The following is a 20,076-nucleotide window of genomic DNA, read 5'->3' as shown; positions in this document are numbered from 1 at the left end:
CATGGGTGGGAAGTTCCAGAAAAGGGGATCCCATGGGGGTCCCATGGGTGGGGGTCCCATGGGTGGGGTTGTGTGAGGGTGCCTTTGGTGGGGTTGGGTGGGGGTCCCATGGGTGGGGGTCCCATTGTTGGGGTTAGGGAGTCCCATGGGTGGGGATCCCATAGGTGGGGTGAGGATCCCATAGGTGGGGGTCCCATGGGTGGGGTTGGGTGAGGGTCCCATGGGTGGGGGTCGGCTGAGGGTCCCATGGTTGGGCTTGGGGGATCCCATGGGTGGGGTTGGGTGAGGGTCCCTTCGGTGGGGCTGGGTGGGGGTCCCATGGGTGGGGTGGGGGTCCCATGGGTGGGGTTGGGTGGGGGTCCCCAGTGTCTCACAGCTGTGCGCGGGCTGGGGTCCCGAGCAGCACCAGGACTCCGAGGAGGAGGAAGAGGAGGGGACGATGAGGAGGGGGCGGCAGCGCCGGAGCCCCCATGGCCGCAGGGAGGGGACAGCGACAGCGACAGCGACGGGGGGGTCCCTTTATGGTGGCCCCGGTGGTTAATGGGTAACCCGAGCCCTGCCCCCACCCATGGGTGGGGGTGAGGGGGGGGTTGGGCGCTCCGGTCACCTCCGGCCACCTGCGGCCACCTGCGGCCACCTGCGGCCACCCGGGGGGGGTGGGTGACACCGCCGGGACCCCCGCGCCCGGCGCGGGGGGGGTGGCACTGGCTGGGGGAGGGGTCCCGCACCCTTGGGTGGGGGTTGGGCTCCCCCTCCCCCCAGGGTGGGGGAGGGGCGGGCCGGTCGTTCCTCATTTCGGGGAAGGAGCTGGCGAGGGGCCACGGCGGGGCTTGCGACACCGCGGGGACACGGCAGGGGGGGTCGCGACGGGGGTGGGGGGACACCAGGGGACAGCGGGGGACAGAGCTGGGCTGCGGGGTGGGGAGGGTCCTCCTTGAGACCCTCCCCCAAGTAGGTCATGGGCAGCTGGGTCACCCTGGTGACCCCTGAAAGGACCTGGGTCACCTCCAGAACCCCTGGTAGGACCTGGACAATTGGGGTCCACTTGGACCTGGACACCTGGGCCCATCCTGAGACCCCTGAGAGGAGCTGGGTGACCTCCAGGACCTTTGGTAGGAGCTGGACACCTGGATCTGTACACCTGGGTGACCCCTGGTGGGTCCTGGGTCACCTCCTGGAGCTTTGGTAGGATCTGGACACCTGGATCTGTACACCTGAGTGACCCCTGGTGGGACCTGGGTGACCTCCAGGACCCCTGGTAGGATCTGGACACTTGGGGTCCACCTGGACCTGGACACCTGGGCCCATCCTGAGACCCCTGAAAGGACCTGGGGTCACCTCCAGGACCCCTGGTGGGACCTGGACAATTGGGTCACCTCCTGGGCTTGGACATCTGGATCCATCCTGAGACCCTTGATGGGTCCTGGGTCACTTTCTGGAACTTTGGTAGGACCAGGACACCTGGATCTGGACATCTGGGTGACCCCTGGTGGGTCCTGGGTCACCTCCAGGACCTCTGGTAGGAGCTGGACACCTGGATCTGGACATCTGGGTGATCCCTGATGGGTCCTGGGTGACCTCCTGGAGCTTTGGTAGGATCTGGGCACCTGGATCTGGACATCTGGGTGACCCTGATGGGTCCTGGGTGACCTCCTGTACCTCTGGTAGGAGCTGGACGCTTGGGGTCCACCTGGACCTGGACACCTGGGTCCATCCTGAGACCCCTGAAAGGACCCGGGTGGTCTCCTGGAACCCTGGTAGGACCTGGACACCTGGATCTGCACACCCAGGTGACCCCTGGTGGGTCCTGGGTGACCTCCTGGATCCCTGGTAGGATCTGAACATCCTGAGACCCCTGAAAGGTCCTGGACACCGTCCTGGACCCCCTGGGCCACCATATCCAAGTCACCTGGACCCCCTGGGCCACCTGGGCCACCATGTCCAGAACACCTGCACCCCTTGGGTCACCATGTCCAGGCCACCTTGATCCTTCCTGGACCCTTTGGGCCACCTGGACCCCCTGGACCACCATGTCCAGCCCACCTGGACCCCTGGGCCACCATGTCCTGACCACCTGGACCCCTCCTGTGACCTTGTCCCATCTCCCAGAAGCCCAGATCCCCCCTCGTGTCCCTTGTCCCCCGATTGTCCCCTTGTCGCCACCACCGCCGTGGTGGCAGCTCCTCCCTGGTGCCACCGCCGTGACAGGAAGCCACCCAGGAGCCACCACCCCGGGGCCCAGTTCCCGTTGTCCCCCGCGGCACCTCCGGGGCGCAGGCGCGCCACCTCCGTCGTCCCCTGTGTCACCTCCGGGGCGCGGGCGGGTGACACTCCCGCCACCCTCCAGGCCGGGCCACCAGCGCTGACCACGCCGGGGGGCCCACCAGGCCACCGGACCTTCTCCAGCCGTGGGGGAAGCAGGAGGAGCCCACCGGGATCGTCCGGACGCGGCGGTGGGACGGGGACCGACATTTGTCACTTGTCACCGGTGGTGGCCCCACGGGGCCCCAGCGCCTCCGGTTCCTCCCTTTCCTGGGGGGAAGGGACCTCCTGCGCCGTGGGAGGTGCCCCAGAAGCGTTTGGGGGTGCTGAGGTTTGTCCAGGGGTCAGCCAGGGGTCGTCCAGTGGTCATCCAGGGGTCATCCAGTGGTCATCCAGCAGCTCCTCACTGGATGTGGTCCTGCCAAGGCCACACACGGCGGGGCCTCACCTGGTGCTGCTCTGGACAGGAGCGGTGACACGGATCCCATCTCCACCGGGATCTCATCTCCACCGGGATCCCATCTCAACTGGGATCTCATCTTCACCAGGATCTCACCTCCATTGGGATCTCATCTCCATTGGGATCTCATCTCCATTGGGAGCTCATCTCTACCAGGATCTCATCTCCACTGGGATCTCATCTCCATTAGGATCTCATCTCCACCAGGATCTCATCTCCATCAAGATCTCACATCCATCAGGATCTCATCTCCATTAGGATCTCATCTCCACCAGGATCTCATCTCCATCAAGATCTCACATCCATCAGGATCTCATCTCCACCAGGATCCCATCTCAACTGGGATCTTATCTTCACCAGGCTCTCACCTCCACTGGGATCTCACCTCCATCAGGATCTCACATCCATTGGGAGCTCATCTCTACCGGGATCTCATCTCCACTGGGATCTCACCTCCATCAGGATCTCATCTCCACAGGGATCCCATCTCCATCAGGATCTCACATCCATCAGGATCTCATCTCCACCGGGATCTCACCTCTCCTGGGATCTCACCTCTCCTGGGATCTCACCTCCATTGGGATCTCATCTCCACCGGGATCCCATCTCCATCATCTCCTGGCCAGAAGTTGATGATTGGACCCTCTTCCATCGGCTCCTCCCCAGAAATTCATCCTGCCAGGACCCACCTCCACTGAAGTTCACCCCACCAGGACCCACCAGGACCCACCACCCACCTTCATCCCGCCATGACCAATCTCCACCAGCTCCTCCATTGAAGTAGATCCCACCACGACCCAACTCCATTGAAGTTCACCCTGCCAGGACCCAACTCCTCCAGTTGCTCCATTTAAATTCATCCCACCAGGACCCACCTCCATTGGCTCCTTCCCAGAAATTCATCCTGCCAGGACCCACCTCCACCAGAAATTCATCCTGCCAGGACCCACCTCCACCAGAAATTCATCCTGCCAGGACCCACCTCCCCAGAAATTCATCCACCAGGACCCAAATCCCCAGAAGTTCATCCACCAGGACCCACGTCCACTGAAGTCCACCCCACCAGGACCCACCTCCACTGAAGTTCATCCCACCAGGATCAAACTCCACAGAAGTTCACCCCACCAGGACCCACCTCCACAGAAATTCATCCCACCAGGACCCAGCTCCCCAGAAGTTCATCCCACCAGGACCAAACTCCACAGAAATTCATCCTGCCAGGACCCAGATCCATTGACATCCACCCTACCAGGACCAAACTCCACAGAAATTCACCCCACTAGGACCCACCTCCGCTGAAGTCCATCCCACCAGGAGCCACCTTCCCAGAAATTCACCCCACCAGGACCCAAATCCCCAGAAATTCACCCCACCAGGACCCACCTCCGCTGAAGTCCACCCCACCAGGACCCACCTCCCCAGAAGTTCATCCCACCAGGACCCAAATCCCCAGAAATTCACCCCACCAGGACCCAAATCCCCAGAAATTCACCCCACCAGGACCCACCTCCGCTGAAGTCCACCCCACCAGGACCCACCTCCCCAGAAATTCACCCCACCAGGACCCAAATCCCCAGAAATTCACGCCACCAGGACCCACCTCCACTGAAGTCCACCCCACCAGGACCCACCTCCCCAGAAGTTCATCCCACCAGGACCCACCTCCCCAGAACTTCACTCCACCAGGACCCAAATCCCCAGAAATTCACCCCACCAGGACCCACCTCCACTGAAGTCCACCCCCCCAGGAGCCACCTCCACCCTCTCATCCCCGCGTCCCCATGGAGGTGTGGCGGCAGTGTGCCCACTGGCTGGTGGCCGCGCGCGTGCTGCCGGCGGGACACCGGGCCAGCAGCCCCGGGGGACAGGTGTGGGACCTGGCGCAGGCGCTGCGCGACGGCGTCCTGCTGTGCCACCTGCTCAACGCCCTCCTGCCCCGCGCCGTGCCGCCCCGGGACATCTGTCCCCGGCCACAGATGTCACAGGTGAGACCCGAGGTGGGGACAGTGGGGCTGGGCCAGAGAGGGGCACAGTGGGGTGACAATGGCCCCAGGACATCTGTCCCCGGCCACAGATGTCACAGGTGAGACTCGAGGTGGGGACAGTGGGGCTGGGCCAGGGAGGGGCACGGGGGGGTGACAATGGTGGTGACAGTGGTGGGTGATGGGGACAATGGGGACGGGGACGTTGATGGTGACAATGGTGGGTGCTGGGGACAATGGGGATGGGAATATCCATGGTGACAGTGGTGGGTGATGGGGACGATGGGGATGGGGACGTTGATGGTGACAGTGGTGGGTGATGGGGACGATGGGGACGTTGATGGTGACAGTGGTGGGTGATGGGGACAATGGGGACGGGGACGTTGATGGTGACAATGGTGGGTGATGGGGACAATGGGGATGGGAATATCGATGGTGACAGTGGTGGGTGATGGGGACAATGGGGATGGGAACATTCATGGTGACAATGGTGGGTGATGGGGACAATAGGGATGGGGACAGTGAGGATGGGGACGTTGATGGTGACGATGGGGATGGGGACGTTGATAGTGACAATGGTGGGTGATGGGGACAATGGGGATGGGGACATTGGTGGTGACAATGGGGACAGGGACATTGATGGTGACAATGGTGGGTGATGGGGACAATAGGGATGGGGACGATGGGGACATTGATGGTGACAATGGTGGGTGATGGGGATGATGGGGATGAGGACGTTGATGGTGACAATGGGGACAGGGACATTCATGGTGGCAATGGTGAGTGATGGGGACAATAGGGATGGGGACGTTGATGGGGACAGTGGGGATGGGGACATTGATGGTGACAATGGGGGGTGATGGAGACAATGGGGATGGGGACATTGATGGTGACAGTGGTGGGTGATGGGGACAATGGGGACATTGATGATAATGGTGGGTGATGGGGACGATGGGGACGATGGGGACATTGATGGTGACAATGGTGGGTGATGGGGACAATGGGGACGTTGATGGTGACAATTATGGGTGATGGGGACAATGAGGACGTTGATGGTGACAATGGTGGGTGATGGGGATGATGGGGATGGGGACGTTGATAGTGACAATGGGGACAGGGACATTGTTGGTGACAGTGGTGGGTGATGGGGACAATGGGGATGGGGACATTGATGGTGACAGTGATGGGTGTGGAGGAGGGTGGTGGCCATGATGGGGACAATGAAGATAATGATGATGGTGACATTGAGGGTGACAATGGTGGGTGTGGGTGAGGGTGGTGGCCATGATGGGGACAATGAGGATGACAATGATGGTGGCATTGGGGTTGTTGGTGATGGTGACATTGATGGTGACAATGACAGGACTGGTGTGACCTGGGGTGATGATGATGATGATGATGGGACAATGGGGATGATGACGGCGGGGACATTGATGGTGACAATGACAGGGCTAGTGAGAGCAAGGGCAGTGACACTGGTGACAATAGTGACAATGACGATGGTGGCCATGGTGCCAAGGAGGTGACAGGGACAAGGACAATGGTGCCGATGGTGACAATCTTAGCGATGATGGTGCTGAGGGGACAACAAGGACAAGGGTGACAATGACAATGACAGCGTTGGTGACAGAGATAGATGATGGCCACTGTCACCATGGTGACAGCAGTGGTGATGTGGATGGGGGTGACAATGACAATGCTGGTGGTGGGGATGGCACCAAGTGGGTGACAAGGACAGGGACAATCTCAGTGTTGGGGTGACAATGACAATGACAATGATGGTGGCAATGCTCACGGAGTTGACAATGACAATGACAGCGTTGGTGACAGAGATGATGGCAGTGTCACTGTCACCATTGGTGACAACGGTGGTGATGTTGATGGGGTGACAATGACAATGATGGTGGTGGGGATGGCACCAAGCGGGTGACAAGGACAGGGACAATCTCAGTGTTGGGGTGACAATGACAATGACAATGATGATGGCAATGTTCACGGGGTTGACAATGACAATGACAGCGTTGGTGACAGAGATGATGGCAGTGTCACTGTCACCATTGGTGACAATGGTGGCAATGTTGATGGGGTTGACAATGACAGCACTGGTGACAGAGATGATGGCAGTGCCACTGCCACCATTGGTGACAATGGTGGCGATGTTGATGGGGGTGACAATGACAATGCTGCTGGTGGTGACGATCATGCTGATGGTGATGGCACCAAGTGGGTGACAAGGACAGGGACAATTGTTGACAGGGTACAATGACAATGATGGTGGCAATGTTGATGGGGTTGACAATGACAGCGCTAGTGACAGAGATGATGATAGTGCCAATGTCACCGTTGGTGACAATGGTGGCAATGTTCATGGGGTTGACAATGACAGCACTGGTGACAGAGATGATGGCGGTGCCACTGTCACCACCATGATCACAACCATGGAGAGACAAAGGCGCTGATTTTGATGGTGACAACGGGGGGTGGCAGTGATAACAGGGGTGACACTGGTGATGGTGGCACTGGTGACACTGGTGACACTGGTGGCACTGGTGACACTGGTGACACTGGTGCCACCTCAGTTCCTGTGCCTGAGGAACATCCGCACCTTCCTGACCGCCTGCGCTGACAAATTCGGGCTCCCCAAGCACCGGCTCTTCGGCGCCTTCGACCTCTTCGATGTCCAGGACTTCGGCAAGGTGGGGTCAGGGGTCCAGCTGTCCGGGGGGGTGGGACCCAGGGGTCTGGGTCACCCCTCATGCCCCCGATGTCACCTCTGTGTCCCCAGGTGATCGAGACGCTCTCAACGCTCTCCTGGACCCCCATCGCGCAGAGCAAAGGATTCACGTGAGTGGACAGGGCTCAGGTGTCCATCCCTCGGGGTCCAGGTGTCCAGTCCCTGAGGGTCAATGGTGTCCAGTCCCCAAGGGTCAATGGTGTCCAGTCCCTGATGTCCAGTCCCCAAGGGTCAATGGTGCCCAGTCCCTGAGGGTCAGTGGCATCCAGTCCCCGGTGTCCAGTCCCCAGTGTCCAGTCCCCAAGAGTCAGTGGCATCCAGTCTCTGGTGTCCAGTCCCCAAGGGTCACTGCTGTCCAGTCCCAGTGTCCAGTCCCAGTGTCCAGTCCCCAAGGGTCACTGCTGTCCAGTCCCAGTGTCCAGTCCCAGTGTCCAGTCCCCAAGGGTCAGAGATGTCCAGTCCCAGTAGCCAGTCCTGGTGTCCAGTCCCAGTGTCCAGTCCCCAAGGGTCAGAGATGTCCAGTCCCAGTAGCCAGTCCCAGTGTCCAGTCCCCAGTGTCCAGTCCCCAAGGGTCAGCAGTGTCCAGTCTCTGGTGTCCAGTCCTGGTGTCCAGTCCCGATGTCCAGTCCCAGTGTCCAGTCCCGGTGTCCAGTCCTGGTGTCCAGTCCCAGTGTCCAGTCCCCAAGGGTCAGAGATGTCCAGTCCCAGTAGCCAGTCCCGGTGTCCAGTCCTGGTGTCCAGTCCCGGTGTCCAGTCCTGGTGTCAGTCCCAGTGTCCAGTCTCCGGTGTTCAGTCCCCAAGAGTCAGTGGCATCCAGTCCCCAAGGGTCAGTGGTGTCCATTCCTTGGTGTCCAGCCCCTGAGGGTCAGCAGTGTCCAGTCCCAGTGTCCAGTCCCAGTGTCCAGTCCCAGTGTCCAGTCCCCGAGGGTCACTGCTGTCCAGTCCCAGTAGCCAGTCCCAGTGTCCAGTTCCCCAAGGATCAGTGATGTCCAGTCCCAGTGTCCAGTCCCAGTGTCCAGACCTGGTGTCCAATCCAGTGTCCAGTCCCAGTAGCCAGTCCTGGTGTCCAGTTCCCTGAAGGTCAGTGGTGTCCAGTCCTGGTATCCAGTCCCAGTGTCCAGTCCCGGTGTCCAGTCCCAGTGTCCAGTCCCAGTGTCCAGTCCCCAAGGGTCAGTGGTGTCCAGTCCCTGGTGTCCAGTTCCCCGAAGGTCAGTGGTGTCCAGTCCTGGTGTCCAGTCCTGGTGTCCAGTCCCAGTGTCCAGTCCCAGTGTCCAGTCCTGGTGTCCAGTCCCGATGTCCAGTCCCATTGTCCAGTCCCAGTGTCCAGTTCCATTGTCCACTCCTGATGTCCAGTCCTGGTGTCCAGTCCCAGTGTCCAGTCCCCAAGGGTCAGTGGTGTCCAGTCCCTGGTGTCCAGTTCCCTGAAGGTCAGTGGTGTCCAGTCCCAGTGTCCAGTCCTGGTGTCCAGTCCCAGTGTCCAGTCCCGATGTCCAGTCCTGGTGTCCAGTCCCGGTGTCCAGTCCCGGTGTCCAGTCCCATTGTCCAGTCCCGATGTCCAGTCCTGGTGTCCAGTCCCGGTGTCCAGTCCCGGTGTCCAGTCCCATTGTCCAGTCCCGATGTCCAGTCCCGGTGTCCAGTTCTGGTGTCCAGTCCCGGTGTCCAGTCCCGGTGTCCAGTCCCATTGTCCAGTCCCGATGTCCAGTCCTGGTGTCCAGTCCCGGTGTCCAGTCCCAGTGTCCAGTCCCAGTGTCCAGTCCCATTGTCCAGTCCCGATGTCCAGTCCCGATGTCCAGTCCTGGTGTCCAGTCCCGGTGTCCAGTTCTCCGAGGGTCAGCCGTGTCCGGCCGTGTCCCCCCAGGCCATTCCCGTCCGAGGACAGCGTTGGGGACGATGACATTTACAGCGGCCTCTCCGACCTCATCGAGTGAGTGGGGGCCACTGGGGGCTACTGGGAGCTACTGGGGGCCACTGGGGGCTACTGGGGGCTACTGGGGGGGGGTCTGGGTCATTGGGGTGGCATTGGGGACACTAAGGGACATTTGGGGACATTGAAGGATATTGGGGACAATCAGGGACATTTGGGGACACTGAAGGTTTTTGGGGTGCCAGGCGCTACTGGGGAATTACTGGGGGCTACTGGGGGCTACTGGGGGGGTCTGGGGTCACTGGGGGGAGTATTGGGGACAATAAGGAACATTTGGGGACATTGGGGTGGCATTGGGGACACTAAGGGACATTTGGGGACGTTGAAGGATATTTGGGACAATAATGGGCATTTGGGGACACTGAAGGTTTTTGGGGTGCCAGGCGCTACTGGGGAGTTACTGGGGGTCACTGGGGGCCACTGGGGGCTACTGGGGGCTACTGGGGGGGTCTGGGGTCACTGGGGGTGGCATTGGGGGTGGCATTGGGGACAATCAGGGACATTTGGGGACATTGAAGGATATTGGGGACAATCAGGGACATTTGGGGACACTGATGGATTTTGGGGGACATTAATGGGGCTGGGGGTGGTACTGGGGCTCTTTGGGGACCCCCGAGGGATCTGGGGGGACAATCAGGGGATCCCGAGGGATTTTGGGGGGCTCCGGGGGTTGTCCCCAGGTGTCCCCAAGTGTCCCCACGCCCGCAGTGACACGGCCGAGGAGGACGATGACCTCTACGACTGCGTGGAGGCCGAAGGCGACGACGGCGACGACGTCTACGAGGACCTGATGAGGGTCGAGCCCCCCCCGGCCACGGTGGGTGTGACACCCCAAAAAAAAAACAGCTGGGAACCCCAAAAACCAGCTGGGAAACCCCAAAAACAGCTGGGAAACCCCAAAAATACCTGGGAATGCCCAAAACCACCTGGGACCTTCCAAAAACCAACTGGGAACCCCCAAAAACAGCTGGGAATGTCCAAAAATAGCTGGGAATGCCCAAAAATACCTGGGAATGCCCAAAACCACCTGGGACCTTCCAAAAACAGCTGGAAACCCCCAAAAACACCTGGGGCTTTCCAAAAAAACAGCTGGGAGTCCCAAAAAACACTGGAAACCACCAAAAATACCTGGGAATGCCCAAAACCACCTGGGACCTTCCAAAAAACAGCCGGGAACCCCCAAAAACAGCTGGGAACCCCCAAAAACACCTGGGAGTCCCCAAAAACACCTGGGAGTCTCCAAAACCACCTGGAACCACCCCAAAACCACCTGGGAGTCCCCAAAACCACGTGGGAACCCCCAAAACCACCTGGGACCACCCTCCAGCCACACCTGTGTCACCTCCGTGGACACCTGTGTCCCCCCCCCGGCCATCACCGTGATTGTCCCCATGTCCCCACAGAAGGGGGTGTTCCTGATTGTCCCCTCTGTCCCCGTGTCCCCTCTGGTTGTCCCCTTGTCCCCTGTCCCCACAGAAGGGGGGTGTGGAGCTGATTGTCCCCTCTGATTGTCCCCTCTGATTGTCCCCTCTGTCCCCTTGTCCCCTCTGATTGTCCCCTTGTCCCCTGTCCCCACAGAAGGGGGGTTTGGAGCTGATTGTCCCCTTGTCCCCGTGTCCCCTTCTGATTGTCCCCTTGTCCCCGTGTCCCCATGTCCCCACAGAAGGGGGTGTTCCTGATTGTCCCCTCTGTCCCCCTGTCCCCTCTGATTGTCCCCTCTGATTGTCCCCTTGTCCCCGTGTCCCCTCTGATTGTCCCCTTGTCCCCTGTCCCCACAGAAGGGGGGGGTGGACCGGCGGCTCTGCTGCCTCCAGGAGCTGCGGCAGACGGAGGAGAGGTACACGGAGACCCTGGAGTCCATCTGCCAGGTGGGGACACTGGGGACACTGGGGACATTGGGGACACTGGGGACATCGGAGACACTGGGGACATTGGGGACACTGGGGACATTGGGGACATCGGGGACATCGGGGACATCAGGGGCATTGGGGACATTGGGGACATTGGGGACATTGGGGACATTGGGGACACTGGGGACATTGGGGACATCGGGGACATCAGGAGCATTGGGGACATTGGGGGTGTTGGGGACACTGGGGACATTGGGGACATCAGGGACACTGGGGACACTAGGGACATCGGGGGTGTTGGGGACATCGGGGGTGTTGGGGATATTGGGGACATTGGGGACATTGGGTATATGGAGACCCTGGAGTCCATCTGCCAGGTGGGGACAGCGGGGACATTGGGGACACTGGGGACACTGGGGACAATGGGGACATTGGGGACATCGGGGACATCAGGGACATATCAGGGGTGTTGGGGACATCGGGGACATTGGGAACATTGGGGGCACTGGGGACACTGGGGCGTTGGGGACACTGGGGACATTGGGGACACTGGGGACATTGGGGACATTGAGAACATTGGGGGCACTGGGGGCACTGGGGACATCGGGGACTCTGGGGACATTAGGGACACTGGGGACATTGGGGCATTGGGGACACTGAGGACACTGGGGACATTGGGGGCACTGGGGACATTGGGGACATCGGGGACACTGGGGACAGAGGTGGCCTCCCAGTGCTCCCAGTAAGGCGCGGTGTCCCCCGGTGTCCCCCGATGTCCCCAGCACTTCCTGCGGCCACTGCGGCACTTCCTGAGCGCCCGCGACATGGAGAGCGTCTTCATCAACGTGGAGGTGACAGTGACAGTGACAATGACAGTGACAGGGGACATGGGGACAGGGGACATGGGGACATGGGACATGGGGACAGGGGACATGGGGACACACGGACATGGGGACATGGAGAGCGTCTTCATCAACGTGGAGGTGACAGTGACAGTGACAGTGACAATGGGACAGGGGGACATGGGGACACTGACCAGTGACACTAGTGGAGGTGACAGTGACAGTGGGGACAGGGGGACACTGACCAGTGACACCAGTGACGTGGAGGTGAGTGACAGTGACAGTGACAGTGACAATGGGACAGGGGGACACAGGGACACTGACCAGTGACACCAGTGACGTAGAGGTGACAGTGACATGGGGACACCCCCTCCCCAGCTCTCCCAGCGCTCCCAGTTCCCCTCCCAGCTCTCCCAGCCTTCCCAGCGCTCCCAGTGCTCCCAGTCCCCCCTCCCGGCGTTCCCAGTGCTCCCAGTTCCCCTCCCAGTGCTCCCAGTTCCCCTCCCAGTGCTCCCAGTGCCCCCTCCCAGTGCTCCCAGTAACCCATCCCAGCTCTCCCAGCGCTCCCAGTTCCCCCCCCTGAGCTCTCCCAGTGCCCCCAGTTGCCCTTTCAGCACTCCCAGTGCCCTCTCCCAGTGCTCCCAGTTCCCATCCCAGTGCTCCCAGCGCTCCCAGTGCCCCTTCCCAATGCTCCCAGTACCTCCCAGTCCCCTCCCGAGCTCTCCCAGTGCTCCCACTCCCCCCTCCCAGCTCTCCCAGTCCCCCCTCCCACTGTTCCCAGCACTCCCAGTTCCCCTCCCAGTGCTCCCAGTGCCCTCTCCCAGTGCTCCCAGTGCCCCTCCTTGCAGTCCCAGTCCCCCTCCAGTGCTCCCAGTAACCCATCCCAGCACTCCCAGTGCTCCCAGTGCCCTCTCCCAGCCCTCCCAGTGCTCCCAGTGTCCCCTCCCACCTCTCCCAGTGCCCCCAGTTCCCCTCCCAGTGCTCCCAGTGCCCTCTCCCAGTGCTCCCAGTACCCTCCCAGTGTCCCCTCCCAGCACTCCCAGTGCTCCCAGAACCCTCCCAGCTCTCCCAGTTCCCATCCCAGTGCTCCCAGCACTCCCAGTTCCGCTCCCAGTGCTCCCAGTTCCCCCCCCCTCCCCGAGCTCTCCCAGCTCTCCCAGTGCTCCCAGTGCCCTCTCCCAGTGCTCCCAGTACCCTCCCAGTGCCCCCTGCCAGCGCTCCCAGTGCTCCCAGTGCTCCCAGTCCCCTCCCAGCTCTCCCAGCACTCCCAGTCCCTGCTCCCAGCGCTCCCAGTGCTCCCAGTTCCCCTCCCAGTGCTCCCAGTGCCCTCTCCCAGTACTCCCAGTGCCCTCTCCCAGTGCTCCCAGTACCCTCCCAGTGTCCCCTCCCAGCCCTCCCAGCGCTCCCAGTTCCCCTCGCAGTGCTCCCAGTGCTCTCCCAGTCCCCCCTCCCCGAGCTCTCCCAGCGCTCCCAGCGTCCTTTCCCACCTCTCCCAGTGCCCCCAGTCCCCCTCCCAGTGCTCCCAGTGCCCTCTCCCAGTGCTCCCAGTACCCTCCCAGTGTCCCCTCCCAGCCCTCCCAGCGCTCCCAGTGCTCCCAGAACCCTCCCAGCTCTCCCAGTTCCCATCCCAGTGCTCCCAGCACTCCCAGTTCCGCTCCCAGTGCTCCCAGTTCCCCCCCCTCCCCGAGCTCTCCCAGCTCTCCCAGTGCTCCCAGTGCCCTCTCCCAGTGCTCCCAGTACCCTCCCAGTGCCCCCTGCCAGCGCTCCCAGTGCTCCCAGTGCCCTCTCCCAGTGCTCCCAGTGCTCCCAGTCCCCTCCCAGCTCTCCCAGCACTCCCAGTCCCTGCTCCCAGCGCTCCCAGCTCTCCCAGTGCCCCCTCCCAGTGCTCCCAGTAACCCCTCCCGAGCCGTCCCAGCGCTCCCAGTGCTCCCAGTTCCCCTCCCAGTGCTCCCAGTTCCCCTCCCAGTGCTCCCAGTGCCCCCAGTTCTCCTCTCAGTGCTCCCAGTGCTCCCAGTGCCCCCTCCCAGTGCTCCCAGCTCTCCCAGTCCCCACTCCCAGCTCTCCCAGCGCTTCCAGTTCCACTCCCAGTGCTCCCAGTACCCTCCCAGTTCCCATCCCAGCCCTCCCAGTGCTCCCAGTTCCCCTCCCAGCACTCCCAGTGCTCCCAGTAACCCCTCCCGAGCCCTCCCAGCTCTCCCAGAGCTCCCAGTTCCTCTCCCAGTGCTCCCAGTCCGCTCCCAGTCCCCTCCCAGCTCTCCCAGCACTCCCAGTCCCTGCTCCCAGTGCTCCCAGTCCGCTCCCAGTCCCCTCCCAGCTCTCCCAGCACTCCCAGTCCCTGCTCCCAGCGCTCCCAGTGCTCCCAGTTCCCCTCCCAGTCCCCACTCCCAGCTCTCCCAGCGCTCCCAGTTCCCCTCGCAGTGCTCCCAGTGCTCCCAGTACTCTCCCAGTGTCCCCTCCCACCTCTCCCAGTGCCCCCAGTTCCCCTCCCAGTACTCCCAGTCCCCTCTCCCAGCGCTCTCAGCGCTCCCAGTGCCCTCTCCCAGTGCTCCCAGTACCCTCCCAGTGCCCCCTCCCAGCGCTCCCAGTGCCCTCTCCCAGTGCTCCCAGTACTCTCCCAGTGTCCCCTCCCACCTCTCCCAGTGCCCCCAGTTCCCCTCCCAGTACTCCCAGTCCCCTCTCCCAGCGCTCTCAGCGCTCCCAGTGCCCTCTCCCAGTGCTCCCAGAACCCTCCCAGCTCTCCCAGTTCCCATCCCAGTGCTCCCAGCACTCCCATTTCCCATCCCAGTGCTCCCAGTGCTCCCAGTTCCCCCCCCTCCCCGAGCTCTCCCAGCTCTCCCAGTGCTCCCAGTGCCCTCTCCCAGTGCTCCCAGTGCTCCCAGTGCTCCCAGCTCTCCCAGTCCCCACTCCCAGCTATCCCAGCGCTTCCAGTTCCACTCCCAGTGCTCCCAGTACCCTCCCAGTTCCCATCCCAGCCCTCCCAGTGCTCCCAGTTCCCCTCCCAGCGCTCCCAGCGCTCCCAGTTCCCCTCCCAGTGCTCCCAGTTCCCCTCCCAGGGCTCCCAGTGCTCCCAGTTCCCCTCCCAGCGCTCCCAGCGCTCCCAGTCCCCTCCCAGTGCTCCCAGTAACGCGTCCCGCAGGAGCTGCTGGAGCTGCATCGCCGCTTCCTGGGGGAGCTGCGGGGGGCGCTGGGGGGGGCCGGGGGGGGGCGCGCGCTGCCCCCCCTGTTCCTGCAGTACAAGGAGAGGTACGGGGGGGTCCGGGGGGGGTCCGGGGGGTCCTGGGGGGTCCGTGGGGGATTTGGGGGGTCCTGGGGGGGGGTTTGGAAGGGAATTGGGGGTGATTTGGGGGGGCTTGGGGGGGTTTGGGAGAGATTTGGGGGGGATTTGGGGGGTCCTGAGGGGAATTTGGGGGGTCCTGGGGGGGTCTGGGGGGATCTGGGGGGGGGTATTTAGGGGAGTTAGAAGGGTCCTGGGTGATTTGGGGGATCCTGGGGGGGGTCTGGGGGCTGATTTGGGGGGGGTTAGAAGGGTTCTGGGGGGAATTTGGGGGTTCCTGGGGGGATTTGAGGGGGCTTGGGGAGGTTTGGGAGGGAATTTGGGGGGTCTGGGGCAGATTTGGGGGAGTTAGAAGGGTCCTGAGGGGAATTTGGGGGGTTCTGGGGGGATTTGGGGGGTTTGGGAGGGAATTTGGGGTGATTTGGGGGGATTTGGGGCAGTTATAAGGGTCATGGGGGGAATTTGGGGGGTTCTGAGGGGAATTTGGGGGGTCCTGGGGGGATTTGGGGGGTTCTGGGGGGGATTTAGGGGAGTTAGAAGGGTCCTGGGTGATTTGGGGGATCCTGGGGGGGTCTGGGGGCTGATTTAGAAGGTCCTGAGGGGAATTTGGGGGGGTCCTGGGGGGATTTAAGGAGGATTTGGGGGTGAATTGGGGGGGCTTGGGAGGGATTTAGGGGTGATTTGGGGGGTCCTGGGGGGATTTGGGGGGGTTAGAAGGTCCTGGGGGAATTTGGGGGGGTCTGGGGGGATTTGGGGGGGATTTGGGAGGGCTTGGGGAGGTTTGGGGGGGATTGTGGGGGATCTGGGGGGGATTTAAGGGAGTTAGAAGAGTTCTGAGGGGAATTTGGGGGGTCCTGGGGGAATTTGGGGGGTTTGGGGGTGATTTGGGGGTGTCTGGGCGGGTTTGGAAGGGAATTTGGGGGGATTTGGGGGGGATTGGGGCGTTTGAGAGGGATTTGGGGGTGATTTGAGGGAGTCTGGGGGCTGATTTGGGGCATTTAGATGGTCCTGAGGGGAATCTGGGGGGTCCTAGGGGGATTTAGGGAGGATTTGGGCGGGCTTGGGAGGGATTTAGAGGGGATTTGGGGGGTGTCTGGGGGGGATTTAGGGGGTTTAGAAGGGTCCTGAGGGTATTTTGGGGGGGTCCTGGGGAGATCTGGGGGGTTTGGGAGGGAATTGGGGGTGATTTGGGGGGCTTGGGGGGTCCTGAGTGGGATTTGGGGTGATTTGGGGGGGCTTGGGGAAGTTTGGGAGGGAACTGGGGGGGATTTGGGGGGGTCTGGGGGATTTGGGGGGGGTTAGAAGGTCCTGAGGGGAATCTGGGGTGTCCTGGGGGGGATTTGGGGGGCCTTGGGGGGGCTTGGGAGGGATTTTGGGTGGATTTCCATGATTTTTTTATCATTTCTTGATTAATTTTTTGATTTTTGGGTGAATTTTGTTGGATTTTGGGTGAATTTGGGCAGATTTTTGGTGCCCACCCCAGGTTCCTCCTCCAGCACCACTACTGCAGCCAGGTGGATTTGGGGTGGATTTCCATGAATTTTTTTAAATTTTTGTGTGAATTTTGGATAATTTTTTTATTGATTATTGAGTGAATTTTGTTGGATTGTGGTGAAATTGGGCTGAATTTTGTCAGATTTTGGGTGAATTTTGGTTGATTTTGGATGTCCACCCCAGGTTCCTTCTCCACAGCCGCTACTGCAGCCAGGTGGATTTTGGGTGGATTTGGGGTGAATTTTGTCAGATTTTGGGTGAATTTGGTTGAGTTTTGTTTGAATTTTGTTGGATTTTGGATGAATTTTGTCGGATTTTGGGTGAATTTTAGGTGATTTTGGTGTCCCCCCAGGTTCCTCCTCTACGGCCGCTACTGCAGCCACGCAGATTTTGGGTGGATTCTGTGTGAATTTTGTCAGTTTTTATGTGAAATTTTGTTGGATTTTGGCTGAATTTTGTCAGATTTTGGATTAATTTTCTCAGATTTTGGATGAATTTTGTTGAATTTTGGGTTATTTTGGGTGATTTTGGGTGTCCATCCCAGGTTCCTCCTCTACGGCCGCTACTGCAGCCAGGTAGATTTTGGGTGGATTTTGTGTGAATTTTGTCAGTTTTTATGTGAAATTTTGTTGGATTCTGGCTGAATCTTGTTGGATTTTGGGTGAATTTGGTTGAATTTTATTTGAATTTTGTTGGATTTCAGATGAATTTTGTTGAATTTTGGGTTATTTTGGGTGATTTTGGGTGTCCATCCCAGGTTCCTCCTCTACGGCCGCTGCTGCAGCCAGGTGGATTTTGGGTGGATTTTGTGTGAATTTTATGGAATTTTGGATTATTTTGTCAGATTTTGGGTGAATTTTGTTGTATTTTGTTGTATTTTCTTGGAATTTGAGCCAATTTTGGGTGAATTTTGGGTGATTTTGGTGTCCACCCAGCTTCCTCCTCTACGGCCGCTACTGCAGCCACGTGGATTTGGGGTGGATTTTGTGCGAATTTTGTCAGATTTTGTGTGAAATTTTGTTGGATTTTGGGTGAATCTTGTTGGATTTTGGGTGAATTTTGTCAGATTTTGGGTTATTTTGGGTGATTTTGGTGTCCCCCCAGGTTCCTCCTCTACGGCCGCTACTGCAGCCAGGTGGATTTTGGGTGGATTTTGTGTGGATTTTGTCAGTTTTTATGTGAAATTTTGTTGGATTTTGGCTGAATTTTGTTGGATTTTCGGTGAATTTGGTTTAATTTTGTTTGAATTTTGTTGGATTTTGGGTGAATTTTGTCAGATTTTGGGTTATTTTGGGTGATTTTGGGTGTCCATCCCAGGTTCCTCCTCTACGGCCGCTGCTGCAGCCAGGTGGATTTTGGGCTGATTTGGGGTGAATTTTGTCAGATTTTGGGTGAATTTGGTTGAGTTTTGTTTGAATTTTCTCAGATTTTGGATGAATTTTGTTGAATTTTGGGTGATTTTGGGTGATTTTGGTGTCCCCCCAGGTTCCTCCTCTACGGCCGCTACTGCAGCCAGGTGGATTTTGTGTGAATTTTGTCAGTTTTTGTGTGAAATTTTGTTGGATTTTGGCTGAATTTTGTCAGATTTTGGGTTATTTTGGGTGATTTTGGTGTCCATCCCAGGTTCCTCCTCTACGGCCGCTACTGCAGCCAGGTGGATTTTGGGTGGATTTTGTGTGAATTTTGTCAGATATTTTCACTTTTTGAGTAAATTTTGTCAGATTTGTGGTGAATTTTCTCAGATTTTGGATGAATTTTGTCAGATTTTGGGTGATTTTGGGTGATTTTGGGTGTCCATCCCAGGTTCCTCCTCTACGGCCGCTACTGCAGCCAGGTGGAAGCGGCCGCGCGGCGCCTGGACCAGCTGTCCTCCTGCACTGACCTGCGCATGAAGCTCCAGGTGAGCCCCAAAAAACCCCAAAACCACCCCAAAATCCTTCCCGACCTCTCCACCAATGTCCCCAAAGTGACCCTGAATGTCCCCAATGTCCCCAATGTCCCCAAAGTCCCCGATGTCCCCAAATGATCCCCAAATGTCACCAAAGTGACCCTGAATGTCCCCTGATGTCCCCGATGTCCCCAATGTCCCAAATGTCCCCGATGTCCCCCAATGTCCCCAAATGTCCCCAAAGTGGCCCCAAATATCCCCAAATGTCCCCAATGTCTCTGGTGACCCCAAAGTGACCCCAAAGTGACCCCGATGTCCCCAATGTCCCTGAATGTCCCCAATGTCCCCAATGTCCCCGAATGTCCCCAATGTCCCCGAATGACCCCAATGACCCCAATGTCCCCGATGTCCCCAATGTCCCCAAATGACCCCAATGTCCCTGGTGACCCCAAATGACCCCAAATGACCCCAAATGTCCCCAATGTCCCAAATGACCCCGAATGTCCCCAATGTCCCCAAGTATCCCCAAATGACCCCAAAGTGACCCAAATATCCCCAAAGTCCCCAATGTCCCCAAATGTCTTTGATGTCCCTGATGTCCCCAATGACCCCAAATGTTCCCAATGTCCCCAAATGTCCCTGATGTCCCCAAATGTCCCCGCTGTCCCCAGGAGTGCTCCCAGCGCGCCAACAACGGGCGCTTCTCGCTGCGGGACCTGCTGATGGTGCCCATGCAGAGGGTGCTGAAATACCACCTGCTGCTGCAGGTGACACACCTGGGGACACCTGGGGACACACCTGGGGACAGCTGGGGCACATGGGGGGAGGGACACACCTGGGGACACCTGGGGACAGCTGAAATACCACCTGCTACTGCAGGTGACACACCTGGGGACACACCTGGGGACACACCTGGGGACACACCTGAGACACCTGGGGACACACCTGGGGACAGCTGGGGACACACCTGGGGACACACCTGGGGGGAGGGACACACCTGGGGACAGCTGAAATACCACCTGCTGCTGCAGGTGACACACCTGGGGACACCTGGGGACACACCTGGGGACAGCTGAAATACCACCTGCTGCTCCAGGTGACACCGGGGACACACCTGGGGACAGCTGGGGACACACCTGGGGCACCTGAGACACACCTGGGGACACACCTGGGGGACACACCTGGGGGACACACCTGGGGACAGCTGAGACAGCTGGGACACGCCTGGGACACACCTGGGCTCACCTGGGCACACCTGGGGACACACCTGGGACACACCTGGGCTCACCTGGGCACACCTGGGCATATCTGTGGGCACAGCTGGGCACACCTGATGGACATAGAGACACCTGCGGAGTACCTAGGG

General features: G+C 59.7%; 2 protein-coding genes across 2 annotated transcripts in view; one reads left to right on the top strand and one right to left on the bottom strand.

The window, feature by feature from the left end:
* Positions 1-607, bottom strand: part of C3 (complement C3) — a 44,015-nt gene extending 43,408 nt beyond the window's left edge. Inside the window, exon 1 of the mRNA XM_064402093.1 lies at positions 375-607. Within this exon, the coding sequence (XP_064258163.1) occupies positions 375-472 (98 nt within the window). The 5' untranslated portion in view covers positions 473-607. The remainder of the gene's footprint in view (positions 1-374) is intronic.
* A 1,700-nt stretch (positions 608-2,307) lies between these two features.
* The window catches only part of VAV1 (vav guanine nucleotide exchange factor 1), a 41,914-nt gene continuing 24,145 nt past the window's right edge, over positions 2,308-20,076 (top strand). The window contains exons 1-10 of the mRNA XM_064402115.1: positions 2,308-4,707; positions 7,284-7,400; positions 7,490-7,548; positions 9,297-9,362; positions 10,071-10,179; positions 11,141-11,230; positions 11,995-12,063; positions 15,191-15,297; positions 18,626-18,722; positions 19,382-19,477. Of these exons, the coding sequence (XP_064258185.1) occupies positions 4,504-4,707; positions 7,284-7,400; positions 7,490-7,548; positions 9,297-9,362; positions 10,071-10,179; positions 11,141-11,230; positions 11,995-12,063; positions 15,191-15,297; positions 18,626-18,722; positions 19,382-19,477 (1,014 nt within the window). The 5' untranslated portion in view covers positions 2,308-4,503. The remainder of the gene's footprint in view (positions 4,708-7,283; positions 7,401-7,489; positions 7,549-9,296; positions 9,363-10,070; positions 10,180-11,140; positions 11,231-11,994; positions 12,064-15,190; positions 15,298-18,625; positions 18,723-19,381; positions 19,478-20,076) is intronic.

The sequence above is a fragment of the Passer domesticus genome, chromosome 34, assembly GCF_036417665.1.
Source record: "Passer domesticus isolate bPasDom1 chromosome 34, bPasDom1.hap1, whole genome shotgun sequence".
In the NCBI taxonomy this organism is placed as follows: domain Eukaryota; kingdom Metazoa; phylum Chordata; class Aves; order Passeriformes; family Passeridae; genus Passer; species Passer domesticus.
The sequence above is the reverse complement of the archived record's forward strand: the minus strand, read 5'-3'. Positions and strand labels throughout refer to the sequence as shown.